The 27,320-nt window shown below is 43.7% G+C and overlaps 1 protein-coding gene and 1 pseudogene across 1 annotated transcript; both read left to right on the top strand.

Annotated features, from left to right (window-relative positions):
• Positions 1–588: 588 nt before the first annotated feature.
• LOC120707492 lies at positions 589–3,765 on the top strand (annotated as a pseudogene).
• Positions 3,766–17,234: 13,469 nt separating this feature from the next.
• Positions 17,235–20,165, top strand: LOC120707490 (cytochrome P450 72A15-like). The gene is made up of 5 exons (XM_039992397.1): positions 17,235–17,610; positions 17,874–18,091; positions 18,218–18,462; positions 18,825–19,203; positions 19,599–20,165. Exons 1-5 carry the CDS (start codon positions 17,304–17,306, stop codon positions 20,022–20,024), a joined length of 1,575 nt encoding a protein of 524 aa, XP_039848331.1. The 5' UTR covers positions 17,235–17,303; the 3' UTR covers positions 20,025–20,165.
• Positions 20,166–27,320: the final 7,155 nt, after the last annotated feature.

The raw sequence follows: 27,320 nt of genomic DNA, 5'->3' as shown, positions 1-27,320 counted from the left end.
AAAACAACTACAAAACCTCAAAAAATAAATTTTTGTAACTAAACAAAAAAATTAGAGAAGGCAAATCATGTTTACCCCTTGAAATTGTACCTGTATGATTTTGCGTAAAGCCCTTGAATCAATTTAGTTTTATAATAATGATATCAAATGGAGTGCCAATAGACGGATTCGTTTTATAATGTTCCCGTAACCTCAAGATCTGATGGACTAGTATCATGAAAACTCTTATAGAAGCAGGGTGTATATAGATGAGTTCATAGAGGGGGGGGGGGGGGGGGGGGGGGGGGGGGGGGACGGGCTGCAGGCAGAAGGCGACCATTCGCCATGGTTGAACTACCGTGACCCAAGATGGAAAACATTAGACCACGCCATACATGCATAGGGAGAAAGGATCAGGCCTTCTAGAAGACGACGGACGAACACTCATAATGTTACGGATTTTTCATGAAGAAAAATGTTGTGGATTTTGTATAGGAAAAATAACACGGAGATTTCCACGTACAAGGAGGAGGAGGCAAGACGCACACGTGTCGGCCCAATCCTCCAGTATTTAAGCAGAGCAGGAGCCTCGCCCGCAATCACACACACACACTGTCCGTCCATCCCTCTGATCAGCTCTGCTGTTTTGCTTCTCTTCGACCTCGCCAAGCCACACCAATGGCGACGCGCGCTCTGTTGATGCTGCGGGAGGCCTCCCCGTGGGCGCTGGCCGGCGCGACGGCGGCCGTGGCGCTGCTGTGGCTGGTGGCCTGGACGGCGGAGTGGGCCTGGTGGACGCCGCGGCGGCCCGACCGGGCCCTGTGGGCCCAGGGCCTCAAGGGCACCCGGTACCGCCTCTTCACCGGCGACCTGCCGGAGAACGCCCGGATCAACCGGGAGGCTCGCACCAAGCCACAACATCGCCCCACGCGTGCTGCCCATGCTCCACAGAGCCATCAAGGAATACGGTAGTTTCAAATCAACCAGCTCTCTGACAATTTGATCCCTTTTGTTTTAGTATCCGGACCACAAGCTTTGTTGCAATTCTTGTGACGATGTACTATTCGTCTATACTTCAGGATCGCATTAGAGCATGAATTTTAATCTTAGTAACAAGTAACAAAAAGAGAAACAGTTTACCTGCTCTTCTGGTCTTACTACTGTTTCAGGCTGTATTTATGGTGATTTTCGAAACTCCAATGCAGGGAAAATGACGTTCACCTGGTTTGGGCCAATACCGAGGGTGATGATCCCAGACCCGGAGTTAGTCAAAGAGGTTTTGTCTAACAAGTTTGGCCACTTTGGCAAACAGAGTAGCCGTATCGCGAAGCTGCTAGCCGAAGGGGTTGTCAGTCATGAGGGCGAGAAGTGGGCAAAACACAGGAGAATTCTCAATCCTGCCTTCCACCATGAGAAGATAAAGGTAATTGCTTACTCATTTTCTAGAGAGATGGCTTTCCTTTTTTTCCCCCTCATTTCAAATTGCAGCATGGTATATATTGGGTACCAGTGTACTGAGTAAGATTTGTGTCGATGTCTTATTTACAGCGGATGCTGCCGGTATTTTCCACTTGTTGCGCCGAAACCATTACTAAATGGGAGAATTCGATGCCTTCTGAGGGGTCTTTTGAGGTAGATGTCTGGCCGGAGTTCCAGAATCTCACGGGAGATGTTATCTCAAGAACCGCATTTGGTAGCAGCTATCAAGAGGGGATGAAAATTTTCCAGCTGCAAGGAGAGCTAGCTGAACGCCTTGTACAGTCTTTCCAAACAATATTTATCCCAGGATATTGGTTTGTTCTTCTTTCCTCTAAACTGCTGAAAAGTTTTATTCATTTCAAGTTGCACATAACAGCATTTGAAAGATGCCTATATGTTTCTACATATCAAGATTTTAATAATTACTTATGCATATCTGTGTAATAGAATGCTGCTTCATTTCCATCTTCAGATTTCGCAGTACCATGACACTTTCGAACATATTCAGGTTTTTGCCCACCAAAAATAACAGAAGGATGCGAGAAATTGATCGGGAGATCCGGAAAACTCTGCGTGAAATAATTAGAAAAAGGGAGAAGGCTATTAAAGATGGCAAAACAAATAATGATGACTTGCTGGGCTTATTACAGGAGTCAAACATGAATGAATCGAAAGGGAATGCAAAGCTGGGATTGTCAACGGAAGATGTGATTGAGGAATGCAAACTATTTTACTTTGCCGGTATGGAGACAACATCAGTCCTGCTTACTTGGACTCTCATTGTGCTAAGCCTGCACCCAGAATGGCAAGAGAGGGCAAGAGAAGAAGTGCGGAACCACTTTGTTAGAGCCAAACCAGATTTTGATAGCTTGAGCCGCCTGAAGACTGTAAGTAAAAAACCAACGTTCTATTTTCTTATAAACTTCCAAAATTTTGGACTACTAAAGAGATTAATGGATTTCTTACATGTGTTTTGGGATGCTTATTTTCATTCCATTTGATGCTAGCTGATAAACTTCAGAAATGTTGCTCGAGAACTACAGGTTTATTTCTAAAATGGTAGGAATTAAATCTTAAGTCTGAATGAAGCATTATTACCGTGAATCCATGACAGACTCTGAATTTGCTACAACAGCATGCTGTGGTGAGAAATACTGATCAGTGTTAAACTGGAACCTTTTAGGAGGAAAAGTGGATAAGTTTGCTATCCATATCGTATAACTGAAGCAACAATCCTGATCTTGTGCCATGTCTGTGCAGGTAACCATGATTTTGTACGAGGTCCTTAGGTTGTACCCGCCGGCAACCTTTATAGTCAGAAGAACATACAAGGAGATGGAGCTCGGCAGCATCAGATATCCTGCCGGAGTGAACCTTCTGCTGCCCATTCTCTTCATTCACCATGATCCGGAGATTTGGGGAAAAGATGCGAGCGAGTTCAATCCTGCAAGGTTCGCTGACGGCGTCTCCAACGCTAGCAAGCTATGAATCACCGATACTTCACTAACCCAGCCGTATCCGTATCCGATACTTGCGTATCCGATACTTCAATACTCCGATACTCTCTCTATACTACCACTATGTCGTTTTTTAAACTCACGTATCGCCGTATTGCCGTACCCGTATCGCCGTACCCGTATCGCGTATCGGTGATACATAGCTAGCAAGCACCAGGGCGCCTTCTTTCCGTTCGGAGGGGGTCCCCGGATCTGCATCGGCCAGAACTTCGCGTTGCTGGAAGCGAAGATGGCGCTGCGCACCATCCTCCAGCGCTTCTCCTTCGAGCTCTCGCCATCCTACACCCATGCGCCGTACACCGTGATCACCCTGCACCCTCAGCACGGCGCTCAGATCAGACTGAAGAAGCTCTGACGACCATGACGTGATACATCATTTGGTAGTACCTAATGTACAGACTAGCTAGATTTATTATTCTAAAAAATTTTGTGGCGAGAACTTCCACTGCTGGAGGCTAAGATGGCGCTGAGCATGATCCTTCTCCTCCTTCAGAGCTTCGAGTTCGAGCTCGAGCCGGCGTATACCCACGCGCCCCATACAGTGATAATGCTGCGGCCGTGCCCAGATTAAGCCCAAAGCAATATGATTTGCCTGAGTATCTTTTTTTTTTTTGAGTGTGGGAGAATTCTCTCACAATTAGCTTGCTACTATAGAAATAGTTTTAAAAACGCCCGGCGGATCGATGAACCATACATGCCGGCCAATGGACTCATACAACGAGCTTTTTGCCAAGACATGTGCGTCAACATTTGAGTTTCTACTTTCATGAACAAATTCTAATTCTTGGAAGCCTTCTGCTGTCGCTTTTATTTCTCTGATGATAGCCCCGCAGGATTTGCCTGTGTGGCTGTATTCAGTTCCAAAATTTTTCTCTCCAAACATCACTATTCATCTATCACATCAAATCTTTTGCCTCATGCATGGAGCATTAAATGTAGGTAAATAAAAAAACTAATTGTATAGTTTTGATGTACACGACGAGACGAATCTTTTGAGCCTAGTTAGGTCATGATAGGACAACAATTACCACAAACAAACGAAAAAGTGCTACAGTGTGATACAGTGTCCGATGTGACTCTTTTTACCACCATTTTACGGATCTAAACACAGCCTGCATCTATCAGTCAGTGTGTATGACACTATGACTTTTGGTCCAACGGCTTTGGGCTTTCACGTCAGCCCATAGAGTTGTGTGCCATTGGGCCTTTAGCCTTTTCACGTGTTTTCTTTTATTTGATTCAGTAACCGGTGTCGTGTCCATTGTAGCCTAGGCTACCTCACAAAAGGATAAATGAAGAAAAAAAATGATTCCATCGGTATGATATTTATTTTAACGTTCATTGTTTCTATCACGACATGAGATGAATCAAAGAAATGGACACCGCAGAACTTACAAAGCGTCTGAATAACTATTGTCCTTTATTCTTTATTAGAGGCATAATACATAGTACACATCCGTTCTAAATTATAAGTCGTACTGAATTTTATAAATATATAATTTTCATTTTACATCTAGATATATGTTATATCTATAATATGAGTTGGATCATGTATGCCCTTCTTTGGATCGTATACTCGTTCATTTCCATCCCCAATTCTATGAGTTGGATCACTGGAGCTTTTCAACCAAGCATTGTGTAACATTTAGTTAATTGAATATTGAGGTAGAGGAGGTTTTGGATCTTATAGACAGGTAGGATTCAACAAGTTTGTACAATGATGATGATTAGTTTATCTATGCCTAAAATAGGGGGCGGAGCTAAAAGCATCCCCAAGAGCTCTTGTATCTATGAATAGCTAAAATTTTGATATAGCTATTATGTAAAACAAAATAGCTAGCGAAAAAGAGATGGAATCTAACCGCTTCTCCAAAATCCAAAAAGGAATGGCTAGCGCTCAGCATAGGCAAAGATGACCAACGACACCCTTTGGATAAAAAAACGATGATAGAAGACGAGGTAGATAGAGTTTCTGTTGAATGAGGATTTTTTATTTTTCTTTTCTCTTTTTAGAATACTCACCCAAAATACAAGAGCTCTTGGATAGGCTCTAAACATGACTCGACCCCGATGGATTTATGAAAAATTAGTAGGAATCACTGTCCATTACTGTTTTCTGAAGCAAAGATTCCAGCGTGTGATAGGAACAATCCTATTATTATTTTAAGCTGGCTTCACTTCTGATTAAAATGATGCTTACTCCCTTCGTGCCGAAAAATAAGTTACTCTAGAATTCAAAAATTGTCCTAAAAATAAATTATTCTATTTTAAAAATATATGTGTATGTAAGAATCAATTAGTGCCAAATATAAAATAATTTGTTTTTATTGATTTATTATAGAATTTCTATGATGATTTATGTTTTTAGACGGAGGGAGTAGTTTACATGCGTTACGGACGGCAAGCGGAGCGCGAAGGTGCTGCCGCCGTCTCCATCGCTGCAATTCCACGAGTCTTTTTTTTTCGAGTTAACTGCACCTGGTGTGCGACGGGAACCGTGCGTCAAGCAACGACTAGAGGGTTACATGTCAAATCACAATTGCACAAAAAGACAAATGTCCGCATGGAGTACTAAATAGAGTCTATTTGTAAAACCTTTTTAGGAATGAGTGTAAATTTTCGAGACGAATCTAATGAGCCAAGTTTCATCATAATTGGCTACAGTGATGCTACAGTGACCGCACTCAATCATCCTCTAATCATACGGTCAAATGCCTCATTAGGTAGAGCAACTGCTACAGTACCACAGTTGTGGAGGTAATTTTGTAATTAGACTTTATTTAATACCCTAATTATTAATTAAAATATCATTTCTCTCATCAAAACATTTTCACACTTCAACCAAACGTGGCCCTCACGGCGCTGTTCTTGTTCCGCGAAGCAAAACCTGTTGACTAGCACGGGAACCGTGCGTGAAAGGCGTCAAGCAGAGCCATAAATGCAGTTGCAGACCAGAGCTGAGCTGCTACGCAAGCGCTTCGGTCATCCTACTCGTCAGTCATTGTCATCCCGTTCGGTCTTCGGTGCCTCGGTTCGGTTTCTCGGTTTAGCCGAACTATGGATGAACTTCCACCAGCAGATCATTGGAGAAGAACAGATCGATCCCAACAAAGACATCGGCAGTTTGGTACATCACGGAGAAGTAAATCGATACAGGCTAACAATTTTGGCATAAAGAAACAGGCTAATAGTCATACATATCACCCACGAGCTTAGAAGCTAACTCACAGATCGAGGCCGCACTTGGTTCGTTTGGTCTCACCGCCGTAGCTCCAGCATGGAGTGGATGCGTGGTGACCGGTGTCTTCATACTCTCATTCGCTGCTGCTCGGCGCTGGCTGCGGACGGCTCGTGCTGCTCGGCGTAGCTCGCAAGGCTCATGCCGACGCACAGCTCTCGTCGTAGCCTCGCTTGCCGAGATCTGCGCCGCCGCCGCCAAATGCGTCGATGCGGGAGGGGAAGACGGGAAGAGGATTACAGCTTGGTGGTGACAGCGGGGTGCTGGGCCCCGTGCGCGAGCACGACTCCGTGGTTTGCACCGAGTCCGACTCGTTTGGCCCTGCTTGCCCGTGACGCAATGCGTGACGAATCCACACCGGCTCAATTATTTTCTCCACCGTAGGGAGTAGGAAGGAATACTATATTACTATTTTGCTACAGTCACAATAGAGCAACAGTAAAATTTCGGGAAGAGGGAATTTTGTATGCATACAGTACTAAATATAGTTTATTTGCAAAACTTTTTTAGAGATGAATGTAATTTTGCAAATCAAATCTGATGAACCTAATTAATACATGATTAGAAACATTAATGCTACAGTGACTATGCTCTAATCATCATCAAATCATGTGGTCAAAGGTCTTATTAGGTACAATATTGCTACAGTACCTATAGTTGTGAATGTGCTTTTGTAATTAGACTTAATTTAATACCTCTAATTAGTGGTTAAAATTGCAAAAAAAATTCATCAAAACTTTTTCACCCCTAACCAAACACGGGCTTATTACCCAACACAGCCAATAAGCCCGTGTTTGGCGTTTGGACAGGGACCTCATTTTCAATGCGTGTTACATCCAATGTTTAGATGTTAAAATTGGAGCAACTTCAGGAGACTCATATTTTTCTCGTTGTTAGAAATAGAGATTTTGGTGAAAAAATAGCTTCCAATCTCACTGGATATCCAAATGTAACCATTATTCATTCTGTATTTTTCGCTAGCCAAAGATAAATAACAAAAATAGCTTTCTAAAATATACAAGATATCAAAAAACTGTTAGAGAGTGAAAACATATAAAAATAATTTTTATGCAAAGGACTCTCCAAATATTAATTTAGAGAGTGAAAAGAAATGCTCTTGAAGAACAAAATATAAATTACTATAAAACTCATTGCATAAGCTCGAACAAATTTATGAGATGAATCTATTAATTCTAATTAATTCATTATTAGCATATAATTAGGTTTAATGTATTCATCTCACGAATTAGCCTCCAATTATACAATTAGTTTTATGATCTATACTTAGTACTTCCAATTGGTGTCCGAACCTTATATATAGTGGAAACTAAAGTTTAATTCCCTATTCAAACAACCTAAGAAATCTGGGAGTAGATAGGCTCAGCTTAGGTGTCTGGTTTTTCAGTTTAATTTATAAGTTCTGTCACATCGCATATTTACACATCCATTAGAAATACTAAATATAGATTTATTACAAAACTAATTTCATAAGTCGTAACTTAATCACATGATGAATCTATTAAGTTTAGTTCATAATTTGACTACTAATTAATACAGTAACCATTCACTAATCATGTATTAATTATACTTAATAGATTCATCTAGAGCTATAATTTCAACTTATATAATTAGTTTTATATTAAATTGTTATCTGAACATTTGAATTAATATTTAAATATTCGATATGACATCAATTTAAAAAAGCAAATAACACCTGAATTGATGTCTTAAAAAATTAAATGAGACCTGAACCAGACAGAGATACAGATCAGAAATTCAGCACGCCTACGCAAGCAGAACCAGCCAGCCAGCGCTGGCTTTTCAGCCAACCGAACGGAGCCCATGTGGCTGTGCCAGCTACATGGCCTGGAAAATAAAAGAGAGGACGATATCGACATGCCTGTGACCCAGCTTCACGACGATGAATCTATCGGCGATCGAGCCTCCCTCCCCGGGCCTCCCTCCCCGGCTGTCGCATGTACCGATGCGATGTGCATGACCTGGGCCCCTCGCCCACTCGCCCTCGTTCTTGTTCTCGTCACGGTGGATTTGACTAGGGTTGAAAACCATCGGGAACTGTCGGGAAAACCCTCGAACCTCCTGCTCCTGTTTTTTTTCTGGGAACAAGAACGGAAACGAAAAAAACAGACGGAAAAACAAAACCAATATTACGAGATATCAGAAACGGAACGTATCGATCGGGAACATGTCGAATACGATCGGGAATCGATAACTTAAAACGGAAAAATATATGCAACCACTTCAAACATTAAGTTTGAGAAAATAGCTACAACTATGCATAAGATATATTCAATCAAGAGGCATAATCAAGCATTCCAGCAACGCATATAGTATTAGAGTGAGAAGAGGCACACAGCAACAATATTCCAATTCGCAAGCAGCCAAGCAGCAATGCAGCGCCTAAGCACCTGCCACCTGCACCTGCAATTGCCAATTGAGCATGCTGCAACAAATGCAACATCAACAGACACAGACAGCCACACAATCAGTAGCCAATGCCGTCGCAGACGCAGGACACTTGCCAACCAGAGGGCGCACGTCACCAGCTAGCTCGAGACCAGACTGAGGCGCGCGGGCCGCGGGCAGCGACGTCGTCTTCGTCAGCAGATAGCTCGAGACCAGACGGAGGCGCGGGACTCGCGGACTTGGCGAGGCGGGGGCGCGGCGCTCACTGACGCTGCGGGCTGCGGCTGTGCGGGCGTGCGGCGGACGCCGGACCTGCATGATGCGCGCGCCGCGCGGCCAGGGTCAGGTCGGGCCGTCGCCGTCGGGGACTCCGGACTCGGGGTCGCCGTTCGGGGCGCGTCGTGGCGGCTGGGAGTGGGAGCCGGATTTGGGGTCTAGGGTTCTGAGGTTTTGTTGGAGCGGAGGCTGGAATGGGCCGGGTCGAGAAGGAGCGCGGGGGAAGGCAAACTCTAGACTGGGCTCAATGGTTACGCAAGCTAAATATGAGGAATAGGCCCATATAAAACGGGAACAACCGACGGGAATTCCCGGATCGAATACGGTAATCGCGAAAACGGTCGGGAAACACCCTTTTCTGTTTCCGTTCCCGTTCCTGCCATTTTTTCCTGTTTTTTTCTGTTTCTATTTTTTTGCAGAAACGGTACACAGTCGGTTTATACGGAATTTCCCGTCCCGTTTTCAACCCTAATTTGCCCAGACCTATCCATGCGATTCCCTTCTAGAAGACTAGAACGTGCCGCCCTATGTTCCACGCCTCTGCCTCACTTTTTTTTTGAAGGGTCCGCCTCGCTTACCTTGCTTGCTTTGTTATCGCTTTCTCAAGGGACAATATGTACAACTGAGACACCACACGTTCGTAAACAAACTCTACTCCTATAAGCATTTTCAAAGACTGAATCAGCAAGTACTCGAGATTGACGAAGTCATCACAGGTGCCTCGCTGTTGACAGCCAAAATTGGCACCAACCGGTCTGACCGGTCGAGGCACTGTGGCCTGTCCGGCAGGGACCGACCGGTCTGACCGGTCCAGATGGAGTCCGAGTACAACTAGGGTTTTTCATAGATTTAGATCTTGTAATAGGATTTCTTGCGGGAGAAGTCCACCCACCCTATAAATATAAAGGGCCACGGCCGATTGAGAGATCCAATCGATCAAAATACATCAATACATTACTTTTCTTTATGTTTATTGCCTTTACTTTTGTATCTAAACCCTAGCTCCTTCCAACCCTTTTCTGCTGTTCTTCCTTCGTCTCCGCGATGTCTGAAGGCGTTCTAGGTGGCCTGCCGATCCTAGAACAACCCTACGCGCGCTTGCCCTGACGGGGTCCCTCCCGGGCGAGCGTTCGTCGTATCTCACCGTTCTGCACCGGCGAACCGGTCTGACAAGTTTCCCCGACCGGTCTGACCGGTCTGAGCATCGGCGCTGCTAATTGTGTCATCGCTCGCTGCGCGATCAACCGTGTTCGTGTGTTGGTCCTAGATTGGCGCCAACATATTTTGGCGACTCTGCTGAGGAAGAAAGATCTTGGTTGTAAAACCGATCTAATCTACTCCATCTACTACCATGGTGAAGCTGTCGAATCCTGGTGAGATTGATCCCGATAACATCAGCAGACCGTCTGTTGATGAATTGCCACCCGAGGATCGTCAAGATTATGAAGCCTTCATAAAGGAGTGTGAAGAGGAGAACAAGCGACACAAGGAAAAAGAACTTGAAGAAAAGCGTCGGTGGTTCTTGTCTCACTTTTCCAAGAATCGGAAGGGTGATATCTCTAAAGACAAGGTGGTGGTCATTCTTTCGGATGAAGATGAGCAAGCCAAATCAAGTGCTACTGTAAGTGCTACAACACCGCCTACTTTAGAGCAAATTACTCAATTGGTGGTTAATGGTCAAGAAAAGATTCTTGCTACTGTTCAAAATATGATTGATAAATCATTAGGCAAGCAACCTTTGATTGATGATAGTGGTACTCCTAGACCTAATATTGATGGCACTTTTTATCATAATACTATGCATCTTGAATCATCGGCAGCACATGCTCCCCAATACGGCAGGCCGATGAATTTTTATGGTCAGAAAACTCCAGAGCAGTATCATGCGCATGGAGCGGTCGGACCGGTCAGACCGGTCATGGAGCGATCGGACCGGTCTCGCAGACCGGTCATGGAGGACCGTTTCCAATCGGTCCGACCGGTTCTGGAGCTTTAGTTGCATATCCATCGTCTTCTAAACCAATTACTAGTGTACCTTATGTTTCGGCTGGTTTTAGCCGAATGAATAATTCATACACTATGCCTCCTCAGGGTTCAGGTTATTCATATGGTACAATGCCAAATAATGGACATTTGCAGCAAATACCATATATACAACCGAATCATATACCGCATGTGCCGAATAGCTCTAATACCAATGTTCAAAGGCCAAATAATTCTTATTTTAATTAAATACTTGAGAAGCATAAGAAAGATTTGGCTGTTATGTTTAAAGAAACTTTCGGCGTAGAATTGAAGGACAAAACTCTAGTCTGTCAAAAGCCTTATCCTGAGAGTTTTGATTCCATACCATATCCTCAGAATTTCAAGGTGCCTGAATTTATTAAATTCATTGGGGAGGATAGTAGAACTACATAGGAGCATATTAGTCAGTTTAATGCACAAATGGGAATTTATGGGAGTATTGATCATTTGAAAATTAGAATGTTCCCTTTGTCTTTATCTGGCACTGCTTTTTCATGGTTTTCGGCATTAGCTCCTAATTCTGTGCAAACTTGGTCTCAACTAGAGCGTAAATTTCATGATCATTTTTATAATGGTGAAAATGAGTTGAGGCTATGTCATTTAACATCGGTTAAGCAAAAGCATGATGAGTCTGTTGCTGAATTTATTAGAAGATTTAGAGATACAAAAAACCGATGTTATAGCTTGGTTATTTCTGAAAAGGATCTTGCCGAATTAACTCTTAATGGTTTGAGATATCATATTAAAGAAAAATTAGAAGGATATGAGTTTCTAACTGTTAATCAAGTGTTGCAGAGGGCTTTGGCTCAAGAAAGCCGAACCAAAGAGTCTAAGTTTAAACCCGGTCGTCTTAGTATGCATATGCTACAAGGAGAATCTTCAGACGATGAGGGTAATGAAGTATATGCTGCTGAATTTGTATGGTCATCTAGTGATAAGCCCAGCACTTGTACTTCTTTAAAGCCGATTTCTAAAAATCGGCAAGATGAGATTAAATTCACTTTTGATGTGACAAAGTGTGATAGAATTTTTGATGAATTGGCAAAGCTTGGAAAGATTAAGTTCTCTCACACTATTCCATCAACGGAGGAATTGAAGCGGTGTGCATATTGTAAGTTACACAATACTTTTTCTCATGCCACTAATGATTGCAATGTTCTTCGTAGACAAATACAATCGGCTATAAATGAAGGACGATTGGTTGTTCCTGTGATGCAAATTGATCAAAATCATTTTCCCGTTCATACATTTGAGTTGTCAAATTCAAAAGTATTGATTCGGCCACATCAAACCGAATCGACTAAAGGGAAAAATGTGGTGGTTGGTGAGGAAAGACATGAGAAAAAGGTGCTGCAGAGGAAGACTCCTCGAGTTGCAACAGAGACTTCAACGCTGGGGGGCAGGACAAGTAAAAAGGGACCGATAGCAAGTCGACCGATCTGACCGGTTCAAAAGGTGGTCTGACCGGTCCAGTTCTAGAACCGGTCTGACCGGTGTGCCTAGTAAATCTGGGAACTCCTCCAAAATCAAGACAAGGCCGAGTTTTAAGGAACTCTTGGCCAAATATGAGAAGAAAGGGAGTGCTCAGAGACAGAAGGGGTGATCAAGCGAAGTTAAGGATACGGGATCATCGTCAAGACATCAAGAGCAATCGAGTCGAGGTAATTATACTTCATCTAGTGGACCGATTGTTCCATGATATTGCTGGTATCCTTACTTTTATACACCTATGAATTATAGTATGATGCATATGCAATCATATTATATTCAATATCCTCCTATGTATCCAAATCATACGTTATTACAAAGACCGATTGTTGCTAGCAATAATCCGGTCAAACAAGATGTTGATTGCAGCAAAGGGAATGAAAAGAGCAAGGAGCAAGATTCAAAGTATTTACAGGCGAGGTGGTGTCCCTCAGGCTTGTCTCATACTCAGAAGCGAAGGCTGCAACGTATGCGCAAGAAGGAGTCGATGGAACAGCAAGTGGAGGCCGTGCCGAAGACGTCAGCGATAATGAAGAAGGTGTGGCGGCCTAAACAGGTTGTTTCAACATCGATTTGAGCAAAATATGGCCGATAACTGATTATCGCCTTTAGTACAAAAAATGGCCGATGTAGTGTTAATTATCGCGCTTAGATAATTTTGTCTCAGAAGAATGTTTTTTTGGCAAGCAAGCTTTACCAAAAAACAGGGGGGCATATGTTGACAGCCAAAATTGGCACCAACCGGTCTGACCGGTCTGACTGGTCGAGGCACTGTGGCCTGTCCGGCAGGGACCGACCGGTCTGACCGGTAGGTCCGACCGGTCTGACCCGTCCAGATGGAGTCTGAGTACAACTAGGGTTTTTCATAGATTTAGATCTTGTAATAGGATTTTTTGCGGGACAAGTCTACCCACCCTATAAATATAAAGGGCCACGGCCGATTGAGAGATCCAATCGATCAAAATACATCAATACATTACTTTTCTTTATGTTTATTGCCTTTACTTTTGTATCTAAACCCTAACTCCTTCCAACCCTTTTTTGCTATTCTTCCTTCGTCTCCGCGACGTCTGAAGACGTTCTAGGTGGCCTGCCGAGCCTAGAACAACCCTACGCGCGCTTGCCCTAACGAGGTCCCTCCCGGGCGAGCGTTCGTCGGATCTCGCCGTTCTGCACCGGCAAACCGGTCTGACCGGTTTCCCCGACCGGTCTGATCGGTCTGAGCATCGGTGCTGCAAATTGTGCCGTCGCTCGCTGCGCGATCAAGCGTGTTCGTGTGTTGGCCCTAGATTGGCGCCAACACTCGTTGTCGACGGAAACGTCACCTAGCACTGAATGCAGAACGAATCCAGAATCTTAAGTTCTACCGAGGATCTTATAGCTCTTAGGCTACAGACCCTTCCGTAGAAGCTGAATTTTCGTAATGGAAAAAGGGTGCCATTCGAAACGTTTTGAATAGCATAAGACCCTGTTTGGAATGAAGGAAAAATTTAAGAAAAATAGAGGTTTTAGTTCTAGAGGAAAAGGAAGATAAGCGATCCGTTTGGAACAAAGGAATCAAAGACAAACTTTTCGGAGAAATGGTAAGGAAGCCTGTACTTTTGGAGGAAAGAAAAAAAAATGCGCATCGAGCTCATAGAAATTCCTTGCACCGCTCGCTGGTACACTGACGCGCTAATCAACCTTACCATGATGTGCTCTTTCCTCCTTGTCACACAGCTTGACACGAGAAAAAAAAAGCCGAAACAAAATGGAATCGAGCTTCATCTTGAACAAGAGCTTAACGAGTCTTTTGAGCACTTTCAGAAATCTAACTCCAAATTTACAAAAAAAAAAGAAAAGAAAGAAGACAGAAAAAACTCCGCCCAGAAAGAGAGAACTCGGTTTCTCTTGGTTTGGGAGTAGAGCTTTGGTTGGCGAAGAAGAGCGGCGTCAGGCGTGCTTGAAAATGTGGAGGGCTCACCACCTAATGCGGAGCTGCTGGCCTCCGGCGGTTCTCGGTAGACCGTAGACCCTTGGGGTCATGGCGCCTGCCTGAGCTAGTTGGTTCAGGGAGGAAGGAGAATGGTAGCAATGTGTGACAGTGTGTGGTGTGGATAAAGTCGACGGGGATAACTTTCGGCATGCTGATGGTAAAATAAAAAATAAGCATAGGACCCACGTGTAAGATCGGAGATATATCACTGTTCTTCTGCATAGTAACAAGCCTCTAGTTTTGTCCTAAAATATTAGATGACTCCTCAGCGCTCCTGGGTGCTTAAAAAAAACAAGCATCTAGCTTTCACCATTTGGTTGTGTCAATTTTCATCACTAAAATGAAGTCAGTATTTCTACTATCCTAGCAGCATTTTCTGATTCCTGCGATCCAAACAGTCTAAACTTTACATTTATGTATTTTGAATCATGTAGTTTTTCACTCTTCACTTCATTCCTGCATTTTTTTCTCTTCCATTCCTACGTTTTGAATTCCTTTGTTTCAAACAGACCCTAACCATTTACATTTACATTTACATGACTAAATTCAGTTGGAATAAGATAGAGCAGCAGTACCTTGCAATGAATCATAGAACATATCTAGCAGTAGTGCCCTCCGATAAACAATAATATCCTATTGAGAAAGGTTTATTAGAGGACTGGTGGCTATGCTCTAGTTAATTCAAACAACATATTTTGCCCATTCCCTTTTACAAGATTTCAGATAGCAAATATTTAGAAAGATTAATTCTCTTCTTTTCCGAATCACAAGATCCTCGTATATATGTCCGCACGCACCCTGTTCCCAAGAGTTTGAAGTGAAGGTTTTGATAATAATGAAGTCGACACAAATGTCTCGTTGTCAACATGGACAAAATGAGGTAGCAAGTTGTGGGCGCGGTTGCACCTAGAAAGAAAATCTACAATCACTTACTTCAAGATGTTCACCATTTTTATTCAATATTGTCGTGGGAATTTCAGGGTACCCACAGCCGGGTGGCAGAACGCACCCGTCTATTCCCTGTGAGGGAGGACTCGGGGAAGTACTAGGCGGTTAGGCTGATCTAGCACTGAGGCAAAGCACACAAGAACACACGATCTAGAGTGGTTCGGGCCGCCGGAGCGTAATACCCTACATCCACTGGGAGAAGTATTGCTCTTGGCTATGTATGAACCTATCCTCTGCCGGACCTTGGCCTATTTCCCAGCCTGAGCCTTCTTCTAGCGGGCACCCCCCTTTTATAGACCAAGGGGTGCGGGTACATTGGTCGTTGAGGCCCCGACAAGTAGGCCCAACGTGACTGTGTAGCATACTGCGCAGAGTACTTAAATGGCTACAGTAGTTGTGAATCTTTTCTCCGATATGCTTCCATGCCCTGCTGCCTCTCTGACTCAGGGGGGTTCTCTTGTCCCGTCAGCAAGGTGCCCGTTGGGGAAACGTAGCTTGCGGCGTGGCCTACTGAGGCTATTATGTAGGCGTCATAATGGGTGGAGCCGAGCCGTCGTGTCCATCTGTCATGGCAGACTGACAGGCGCGGCGTGGGCGGCGCCAGCGGCCCCACTACACGTCTTGGTAATACGCGATCAATAGTGTCCCCTGGTCAAAGAATCGCCTCGGCTTCTGCTATATCAATGCGGACGTCCACCTATCGTAATGAATGCAGTGGTAGGTGAACCTTAGTATGGAGACCAAGCGGCCTTATATATGCGTCTGTGCTTGCAGACATGTGGCATCTCCGGACCTCCTCGGGGCGGGGTGTCAATTCCTTCCCTTAGTGAGGGGTCCGGCTACTATACAGGGGTCCGGGACCCCGCGGGGGTCCGGACCTCTACGGGAGGTCCGGAGCCCCCGGCTGTTCGGGGTGAGCGCCTGCTTCTTCCGGAACACGTGGCGCTCCCAGACCATCCCCAGCCGGGGGATGGGTCCGGGGCCGTTGTTGGGTGAACAGGGCTCCGGACCGCAGGGGTCCGGCTGTTTGGACGTAGTCAAGGATAACCACAAGGCTCTTGCCTAGACACAGCAAGAGGGGGTACCCCAGTCCTGGGGTACCGACAAATATCATAGATATATTATGTAGTGTCGCACCCCTTCTATGTTTCTCAAGTCTACCCTACCATCTCCTATTGAAAGAGGGCAATCAACCATAAATATGAGCTAGTCGGATAACTAAAGTTTGCTAAACAGATTCCACCACAAGAAACATAACTAACTAAAAGCAACTAAAGTATATCAGTTCACAATTTGGATCAATTCAACCCTTGATGAGATTTATCCCTATGTTTCTCCCTGTATAACTTGTGTTTTAAATTTAAAATTAATATGATGACACGTGATTATAACCTACTTTAAAGAACACATGAGTGTTTATTTATTTCATTTTCAGGGATTAGAATAGTATGAAATGATCTCAACATATAAAAATAACTACAAAACCTGAAAAAATAAAATTTGTAACGAAACAAAAAATTTTGTAACTCTTATAGATGTGTTCAAAAAGAAAAAAATGGGCTGCAGGCAGGAGCTGCGGCGGCGGCGGGACATGGCGATCATTCACCATGGGTGAACCGTGAACTACCGTGACCCAAGATGGAAACATTAGACCACGCCATACATGCACAGGGAGCAAGGATCAGGCCTTCTAGAAGACGACGGACGAACACTCATAATGTTACGGATTTTTCTTTCTTTTGAAGAAAAATGTTGTGGATTTTGTCTAGGAAAAATAACACGGAGATTTCCAGGTACAGCAAGGAGGAGGCAAGACGCACACGTGTCGGCCCAATCCTCCAGTATTTAAGCAGAAGCAGGAGCCTCGCCCGCAATCACACACACACTGTCCGTCCATCCCTCTGATCAGCTCTGCTCTTCTGCTTCTCTTCGACCTCGCCAAGCCACACCAATGGCGGCGCGCGCTCTCTTGATGCTGCGGGAGGCCTCCCCGTGGGCGCTGGCCGGCGCGGCGGCGGCCGTGGCGCTGCTGTGGCTGGTGGCCTGGACGGCGGAGTGGGCCTGGTGGACGCCGCGGCGGCTCGACCGGGCCCTGCGGGCCCGGGGCCTCAAGGGCACCCGGTACCGCCTCTTCACCGGCGACCTGGCGGAGAACGCCCGGATCAACCGGGAGGCTCGCACCAAGCCGCTGCCGCTCGGCTGCCACGACATCGCCCCACGCGTGCAGCCCATGCTCCACAGAGCCATCAAGGAATACGGTAGTTTCAAATCAACCAGCTCTCTGCCAATTTGATCCCTTTCGTTTCATTTTCTTGAGGTGTTTTAGTATCGGGACAACAAGCTTTACTGCAATTCTTGTGACGATGTACTATGCGTCTATACTTCAGGATCGCATTAGAGCATGAATTTTAATCTTAGTAACAAGTAACAAAAAGAGAAACGGTTTACCTGCTGTCCTGCTCTTCTGGTCTTACTACTGTTTCAGGCTGTATTTATGGTGATTTTCGAAACTCCAATGCAGGGAAAATGACGTTCACCTGGTTTGGGCCAATACCGAGGGTGATGATACCAGACCCGGAGTTAGTCAAAGAGGTTTTGTCTAACAAGTTTGGCCACTTTGGCAAACAGAGTAGCCGTATCGCGAAGCTGCTAGCCGAAGGGGTTGTCAGTCATGAGGGCGAGAAGTGGGCAAAACACAGGAGAATTCTCAATCCTGCCTTCCACCATGAGAAGATAAAGGTAATTGCTTACTCATTTTTCTAGAGAGATGGCTTTCCTTTTTTTCCCCCTCATTTCAAATTGCAGCATGTTATATATTGGGTACCGGTGTACTGAGTAAGATTTGTGTCGATGTCTTATTTACAGCGGATGCTGCCGGTATTTTCCACTTGTTGCGCCCAAACCATTACTAAATGGGAGAATTCAATGCCTTCCGAGGGGTCTTTTGAGGTAGATGTCTGGCCGGAGTTCCAGAATCTCACGGGAGATGTTATCTCAAGAACCGCATTTGGTAGCAGCTATCAAGAGGGGATGAAAATTTTCCAGCTGCAAGGAGAGCTAGCTGAACGCCTTGTACAGTCTTTCCAAACAATATTTATCCCAGGATATTGGTTTGTTCTTCTTTCCTCTAAACTGCGGAAAAGTTTTATTCATTTCAAGTTGCATATCACACCATTTGAAAGATGCCTATATGTTTTTACATAGAGCTCTGTTACAATGATTGTACGGTACCAATGAGTACCTTCAAGTACTTTTACTTTGAATCTTTTCTAACCGTCCATCAATGGAAGGTATTTAGAAAAATTCAATTAAATTAGTATTCGGTCCCATTTTTTAGTACATGGTTCCATATTTTTGCACCACCAGATACTTTAGTCTAGATACTTCCTACCTTGGCCACTATACGATTCTATCAGATGGACGACTTTTTTTTTAGATTTTGCAGTAGCATTACACTTTTGAACATATGCAGGTTTTTGCCCACCAAAAATAATAGAAGGATGCGAGAAATTGATCGGGAGATCCGGAAAATTCTGCTTGAAATAATTACGAAAAGGGAGAAGGCCATTAAAGATGGCAAACCTAGTAATGATGACTTGCTGGGCTTATTACTGGAGTCAAACATGAATGAATCGAAAGGGAATGCAAAGCTGGGATTGTCAACGGAAGATGTGATTGAGGAATGCAAACTATTTTACTTTGCCGGTATGGAGACAACATCAGTCCTGCTTACTTGGACTCTCATTGTGCTAAGCATGCACCCAGAATGGCAAGAGAGGGCAAGAGAAGAAGTGCTGAACCACTTTGGAAGAGCCAACCCAGATTTTGATAGCTTGAGCCGCCTGAAGACTGTAAGTAAAAAACCAACGTTCTATTTTCTTATAAACTTCCAAAAGTTTGGACTACGGAGATTAGTGGTACCTGTTTCATTCTTTATCAAAAGAGAGAGATTTATGGATTTATTACATGTGTTTGGGATGCTTATTTTCATTCGATTTGATGCTAGCTAATAAACTTCAGAAATGTTGCTCGAGAACTACAGGTTTACTTCTAAAATGGTAGGAATTAAATCTTAAATTTGAATGATGCATTATTACCGTGAATCCATGACAGAGTCTGTGAATTTCCTACAACAGCATGTTGATCAGTGTTAAACTGGAACCTTTTAGGAGGAAAAGTGGACAAGTTTGTTATCCATATCGCATAACTGAAGCAATAATCCTGATATTGTGCCATGTCTGCGCAGGTAACCATGATTTTGTACGAGGTCCTTAGGTTGTACCCGCCAGTAACCCTTATAGTCAGAAGAACATACAAGGAGATGGAGCTCGGCAGCATCACATATCCCGCCGGAGTGAACCTTGTGCTGCCCATTCTCTTCATTCACCATGATCCGGAGATTTGGGGGAAAGACGCGAGCGAGTTCAATCCTGCAAGGTTTGCTGACGGCGTCTCCAACGCTACCAAGCACCAGGGCGCTTTTTTTCCGTTCGGAGGGGGTCCCCGGATCTGCATCGGCCAGAACTTCGCGTTGCTGGAAGCGAAGATGGCGCTGTGCACCATCCTCCAGCGCTTCTCCTTCGAGCTCTCGCCATCCTACACCCATGTGCCGTACACCGTGCTCACCCTGCACCCTCAGCACGGCGCTCAGATCAGACTGAAGAAGCTCTGATGACCATGACGCTCATGCCTGGCTGATATGATGGCATGCATCTGTATACTGCCACCCTGTACAGTCATTTTGCATGATGTATGTAGATTAGATTTTGACCTTTGAAATGAATAAAGCAGGGAGAAAATGTGCATGGATATAGAAATTTTGGTCCTCGTTTAGTCAAAACTGTTCAAACAGTTATAGCTCTCTTCCATTTATCGTTCCTAATGGGTGAACTTGTATGTCTCTGTCAACGCTTTGCGGTGTCGCTCCATATTCTTCTTCTTTTTTTTTCTTCTTTTTTTGTGAAGAAATTTTGCATCTGAAATGATGAAGAAATTTTACATTTGAAATCATGTAGAAATTTTGCATAAGTTTCTTAAGAACTAGGTGATTCTCCGCACGTTGCTGCGGGATTTGAGAAAGTTTTTCGATAAACTATGATAAAAATACAATAATTCTTTAAATAAAATACTATGGAGAGTATGTAGTAAGTCAAATAAGCGTTTAGATCGAGTTTGCTAAAAAATAAAAAATGATAGATTTTTTAATAAAGAAAATCTCATATTAATGGTGCATTTGTAGAGATTATGTGTTAAAGCCATATGAGAAGAGTAGAATGAAATGAATAAGACATGCATTTCATGGATATAAGCCGTGCACGAAGTTGATTGGATGGTTACAATAATGAAGATCTTGTTGGACGGCTTCCGGAAGAGGGGCAACTCATGCTCACTTGTCTGTGTTGCGATCTCCACCAGCTCCATGGAGCTGTCATGCGTCGCTACCAGCTCCGCGAAGTCTTAGCCAGCCTAGAGGAGCTCATCATACTTACTGGGGCGAGCTGGATGCACTGCTTCATTTTTTCTTATAGTGAATAGGAATATGTTGCTTCTGAGGTTGAGCGAGTGGCATATATACTATGCTGGAGAGGTATTGAAAGGACAATAACGCCATTAAGATGACTTTTGATTGTTGGATACTAACGTGAGTGAGAGATGACTTTTGATTGTTGAGTAGTGGTGTATAATGTTAGTGGGAAACAGTTTTGTGTGCTGGTTTGAGTAATGCATTTTTTCAACGCAGGCACCACCCATTTCCATCATAGTAACGGAAATACAGAGTTTGAGTTCATGACAGGAGAGATAGGAAGGGGAGGAAAAGAGGAGAGGGGGTGGAGAAAAGGGTCGAACTGCTAGCCTGCTTCAGGCTAGAGCACGAAGTAGCTAACCCAGGCTTCCCAGGTTCCTGCCCGCAAATATTACAGAGTTTCAAGTTCAAGAAGATCGAACAGAGGGAGACAAAAGTCTAAGATAACGACATCCAAGATTCATGGGCCGCTCCACTCTTCCTGTAACAGATCAGCCAGCCATAGGCCTAGTTGGGCCGGTCTAATGTGGGTTGGGCCAAATGGCCGAGTACTGTAGCAATAGTGTGTTGCGGAACACTGTAGCTACGGGAATTTAGTCCCATATTGGAACCTGAAGAGGAGTATGCCCAACTTAAATAGCCGGTCCGGATAGCGTATTAACTCTGGTTGTAATTTTTTGCGTGAAGTGATGACGAAAACGCAAGAGGGTTAATTAGCAGATGTGGTCTTCTCCTCGGTAGAGTGAATCTTAGCCATTATTTCGGGCCGGATCGTTACATTGGTATTAGAGCCGACTCTTGCGATTTCACGGGTAGGTGTGGGTCACGGGCCCAACATTTACACGGGCGCGTGGCGGGTTAGTACGCGGGCATCTAGGATGCGCCGTTGGCACTGAACGTACGGACGTGTACATGTGTTGATTGGCACTAGGACATACAGTCGTGGCCAAGAGAGGAGATCCTGGTCCTTTGTCCCGTATGGGTAAGCTGGTTCAATACCTTGATGAGGACGTTGAGTCCTTAGGGTGGGTGATTGTGACAGATCAGCCAGCCATAGGCCTAGTTACGGGAATTTAGTCCCATATTGGAACCTGAAGAGGAGTCTGCCCAACTTAAATAGCCGGTCCGGATAGCGTATTAACTCCGGTTGCAACTTTTTGCGTGAAGTGAGGACGAAAACGCAAGAGGGTTAATTAGCAAGTGTGGTCTTCTCCTCGGTAGAGTGGATCTTAGCCATTATTCCGGGCCGGGTCGTTACACTTCCTCAATTGGAGTCATCGCCGTCTTGCGCCTCGTCAGATGGTGGAGGAAGCAGTCGCGTAGCTCTCGATGCCCCAGGATGATTCACCAGCACCTTGTGTGCGCATGCCAACAGCTGTTGCACGCCATCCAGGATCCTCACCTGTGTCGCCTCATCGTACAGACTTGCCCAGTATGTTAGAAAAGAACAAGCACATATTAAGATCACGCTGGGGGTTTTATGTATTTTTTATCAAAACACGCTTTGTTTCTGCATTTCCAGATCGCCCAGAATATCACAGCACACCCACTTGTGTACATTTGATCCCCTCCAAGAAGCCATTTAGCTACCCAGATTTTGTATTGCTGAAAGTTTCTAGGTATGTCATTTGCTCCAAAGCAGTACCCAACGACCCCCCAAGTAAATTTGGCCATGGGGCACAGAAAGAACAGATGATCTATAGTTTCATTTTCCATGCAAAAGTAACATTTGGGATCCCTAGTCCAGTGTCTGCGGATAAGATTGTCTTTGGTGAGAATGGCATTTCTCTCCACCAACCACATGAAAATTTAATTTTGTAAGGGATCTTTGCTCTCCATATATGTTTGTATAGGTTGGTTGATTCCTCTTTGGTGAGGAACTCATAGACAGATTTCGTGGAAAATAAGCCACTCTTGTTCCATCTCCATCTAGGGATATCACTGGCATCCACAAAGGGATAATGATACACCGTATCCACCACCCCCAGCCATTGTTCAAACAGCAGGGGAGATAACCATCTATCAAAGTTTATTTGGCCTTGTTGTAGAAGGAATTGATAAACCGAGATATTTTTGTCAGCACACAAACTGAATAGGATGGGAAAAAGGTAGCAAAGTGGTTTGTCATTTAACCAGGTATCCGTCCAGAAGGAAGTACCTCTTCCATTCCTCACATTCACGGTTCTCCCTTTTAAGTAGATGTTTTTGACCTTAAGCAGGTCTTTCCAGACTGGTGAGTCACCAATTTTGTGCGTCACAGATCCCACCGTGTCCCTACGTAGGTATTTGCTTTTGATGATTTCTTGCCACAAACCATCCTCCTTTTCCAGTTTCCACCACCATTTACATAACAAGCTAATATTCATGGTTTGGATATTTTTAATCCTGAAGCCACCATGTTTCTTACTTTTGTTTATGATCTCCCACTTCACCAAATGATACTTCCTTTTTTGTCCTCCCCCTTGCTAGAAGAAAGTCCTTCTTTGTTTGTCAAGCCTATTGGCTGTTGTTTTTGGTAAGAGATACATGGACATATGGTATATAAAGGAATTAGAGAGACTAGAGTCAATCAAAGTGGTTCTATCAGCAATGGAGAGCAATTTCCCTTTCCAAATTGCCAATTTTTTTTCATTTTTCTCTTCCAACTCGGCCCTGTCTTTGATGTGTAGTCTTCCAGGGCTCACAGGGACACCCAGATACTTTATAGGGAATTCACCAACTTGACAATTGAAAAGCTCAGCATATTAAAGGCACTTGTCATTGTCCCCCATTGATGAGAATCACTTCACTTTTAGAAAAGTTAATCTTTAACCCTTGACATAAGTTCATATAGGCATAAAACCAGCTTCATATTTCTTGCAATGTCAAGGTTTTCTCTTAGGTAAATGATAGTGTCATCTGCATACTGCAAGATAGCCACCCCTTTGGGGATTCAGTTGGCAACCAAGACAGTTATAAGCCCATTTTGTTGTGCATGTCTGACCATTCTGGTAAGGTAGTCAGCAACAAAATTGAATAGAATAGGGGAGAGGGGATCCCCCTGCCTAGCACCTTTATGGCTCACAAAATAGGGACCAATCTGATCATTTACTTTGACACTTACAGTACCCCCAGAAACAACTTGTTTAATCCAAGAGCACCAGGTTTCACCAAATCCTCTAACCTTCAGGCACTCAAAAAGGAATCCCCAACATACTTTATCATATGCTTTTTGAAAATCCAATTTCAGCACAATGCCAACTTCTCCTTTTCTGTTAGTCTCATGCAAGACTTCATGTAGGGTCATAATGCCATTCATGATGTCCCTTCCCTTCATAAATGCAGTTTGATTTATGAGAATCAGCTTGTCTGCTATTTTCTCAAGCCTTAATGTGAGGATTTTGGTAATCCAATTTGTATATACAGTTCAGCAGGCATATGGGCCTATATTGTTGAATTTTCTCTGCATCTTGAACTTTAGAGACAAGAGTTATAATCCCATAGTTTAATCTACTCACATCTAGGGAGCCTGCATGAAATTCCCCAACATTTCCACCACATCCTCTTTGATAATTTCCCAACAATGTTGGTAGAAGTCTATAGGGATTTTATCAGGCCCTGCAGCTTTGTTTTTTTCATTTGAAACAGAGCCTCCTTAATCTCTGTTTCAGAGAAGGGCTTTATTGTTTTATTTCCATTTGAAACAGAGCCTCCTTAATCTCTATTTCAGAGAAGGGCTTTATCAGCTCAACATTATCATCTTCAGTGACTTTCTCATTATGTTCCCATAAATCTTCATTAAGGGGGAGAGCATTACCAGGAGCAGGACCAAATAGGTTTTTGTAGAAATCAGTGGCATGGTTGATTAGATTAGATTCCCCTTCAATCCTATCATTCCCATCAACAAATGATATAATGGTGTGTTTTCTCTTTCTCCCATTTGCTATTCTGTGGAAGAAGTCAGAGTTGTTGTCTCCTTTGAGAAGCCAAGTAGAGTGGGCCCTCCTACACCAGTATAACTCTTCTTCACCAAGGATCTCAAGAATTCTTTTCTGAACCTCCATCTTTCTCTGGAATTGATCAAGATCAAGGTCCTGGCTCTCTTCAAGGAGTTCCAAAGACAATAGCTCATCCTGCAAGGCTTCTTTCATTTTTCTCTGTTCTCCTTGCTTATTAAAGCCCCAACCCTTGAAGAATTGTTTAACCTTTTTCAGCTTCATCTGGATTCTGTCAAATGCTGTTTCAGCATGACAAGGCTTGTTCCAGATTTCTTGAACCAGAGGTCTAAACTGTGGATCCTTTAGCCAGGATAGTTCAAATTTAAAGGTAAGATTCTTCAATGGTTGCTATTGGGAAGTGGACAGAATAAAGGGGTTGTGGTCAGATACTTCCCTTGTAAGCTTATATATAAATGCCCTAGGAAATAAGTCTTCCCAGCTCTTGCAGGACATAATTCTATCCAATTTTTCAAGGGTAGAATGGGTCTGATTATTAGACCAAGTGTACTTTCCACCAGACATGCCCAAGTCTAAGAGATCATAGCATGATATCAGTGAATTAAAGTTTTTAGAGTGTCTGGTCAGAGGAGTATATTTGTTCTTCTCAAAGGTGAATCTGATTAAATTGAAATCTCCACCAGCAATGAAAGGTTCCTGACTATTACTGCAAAAGGAAGCTAGTTCAGCAAAGAACTTTGATTTATGTTCCTCATGGGGTGAGCCATAGATGTTGAGGAAATTCCATTTAACCTTGCTCTCTTTATCCCACAGATTCAATTGTAAAATAAACTCCCCTTCTTTAAATGAGCCAACATCAAGAAATTCTAATCTCACACCACTTAAAATGCCACCAGACCTCCCTTTAGAAGGAATCCACTTCCATAAGTAAGCTTGGGATGGATCTATTTGTCTAATTATACTATCATCTATATCAGATTGCATGGTTTTCTGCCGGCCAATAATGTGAAATTTATGCTCAAAGAGGAGGTTTCTCAAGAAGGAAGAGGCATTTTTTCTTTTTATGCCTCTACAATTCCATATGAGTGCTTTCATTTTATAACAGCAGATATAACAGAATTAGATTTGCTGAGACAAGGGTTTCCCTTATCTAGAGCACCACTTTGAGAAGGGTTGCAAGCTTTTTTCTTTCGAATCCCTTTCTTCTGTTTTGGTACAGAGATGGTGAGCCGCCTTGGCGGCCTTCCATTCCTTTTTATAGGTGTTATTAGGGTGAAGTCATCACTATCAATGAAATCATCATCCTTCCAATCAAGTATTTCAGACTCAACATCATTGTTAATATCATTCACAGGGGACTGAGGAACAGCATCATCAATATGAGTGTCTTCTTTGCACAATTTTTTCTGGTTTATAAGAAATCTGGTTTGTTCTAAATCTCTTAACAGATTTATGGGGTCTAGATCAGATTCAGTAATAGGCACACCAAGATTTATAACTCTAGCAGTAATGTCCTCATTATCTAGAATGGGAAAAGAGTTAGAAGTAGGAACAGGGTTACCTATGAAGGGCCTCTTCTTGCCTGTAGAAGCAGATTTGTCCACCATCCTTGCTTTAATGTCATCCTCAGCTTTCTTCTGGATTCTTTCACTCCACCTCCTTTCATTTCTCATGTTCTTCGTTAAGTCACAGGGGTTCAACATCCTATTGAAATCCAAGACATTTTCCTGTTTGTCAGCCCTGCTTGATCTCACATCTTGCAACAAGGAGATGTCCAATGGCTTGTCCATAGGGGGCTGTTCATACTGCATCATCCACACTCCACTCTCTGGTATAGGATCCCCCTCCTTGTTGTCCCACATTTTGTTTATCTCTCCTTCAAAGTCAGCACTGCTATCACTCTCAGCATCTCCTTCAGGGCTAGGTTGGTATGTAGCTGCAGGAATGGCTTCCTCCCCTTCCTGACTCCCAAAAGGATTTTCACCTACATCTGCCTTCATATTTGGCCCATATTTTCTTTCCACATCAATCTTCCCAGGTGCAGAAGAGGTCAACTTGTTTGTATTGCTGTGTGGAGGACATGGTGTTTTGTTTGTTATTGCCACCATCACCTCCTATCTTGGTAGCTGATGTAGACATGTTATGGCTTTGATGAGCTTCACCGGTCTTCATTCTCTTAAGATTTGGCTGTTTATCATTGTCTGTCACCTCCACAGAGCTCTTCTGTGCTTCTCTCTTCATATTTTCAGGTTCCTCCAACTCAAAAAAGAAGTCAAATATGTGCAAGCCAAGGTTGTCTTCAGCTGATGCAGGTACTTCATATATATATCACGACAAGCAATCTTGACCCTAACAAATTCAGCCTTGTAGTGAGTGCTCTCATCAATGGCCATAGTTTTTCCCACCAAACCACCTACTTTGGCAATAGTCCTAATAGACCTCTGGTTAGCAGGGATGCCTTTCACCTTGAACCAAGCTTGCTGGAGTTGTCTTTTTGCCCATATGGCAG

Source organism: Panicum virgatum, chromosome 5K (genome assembly GCF_016808335.1).
Source record: "Panicum virgatum strain AP13 chromosome 5K, P.virgatum_v5, whole genome shotgun sequence".
In the NCBI taxonomy this organism is placed as follows: domain Eukaryota; kingdom Viridiplantae; phylum Streptophyta; class Magnoliopsida; order Poales; family Poaceae; genus Panicum; species Panicum virgatum.
Note: the sequence above shows the minus strand (reverse complement) of the source record. Positions and strands in the feature narration are given on the sequence as shown.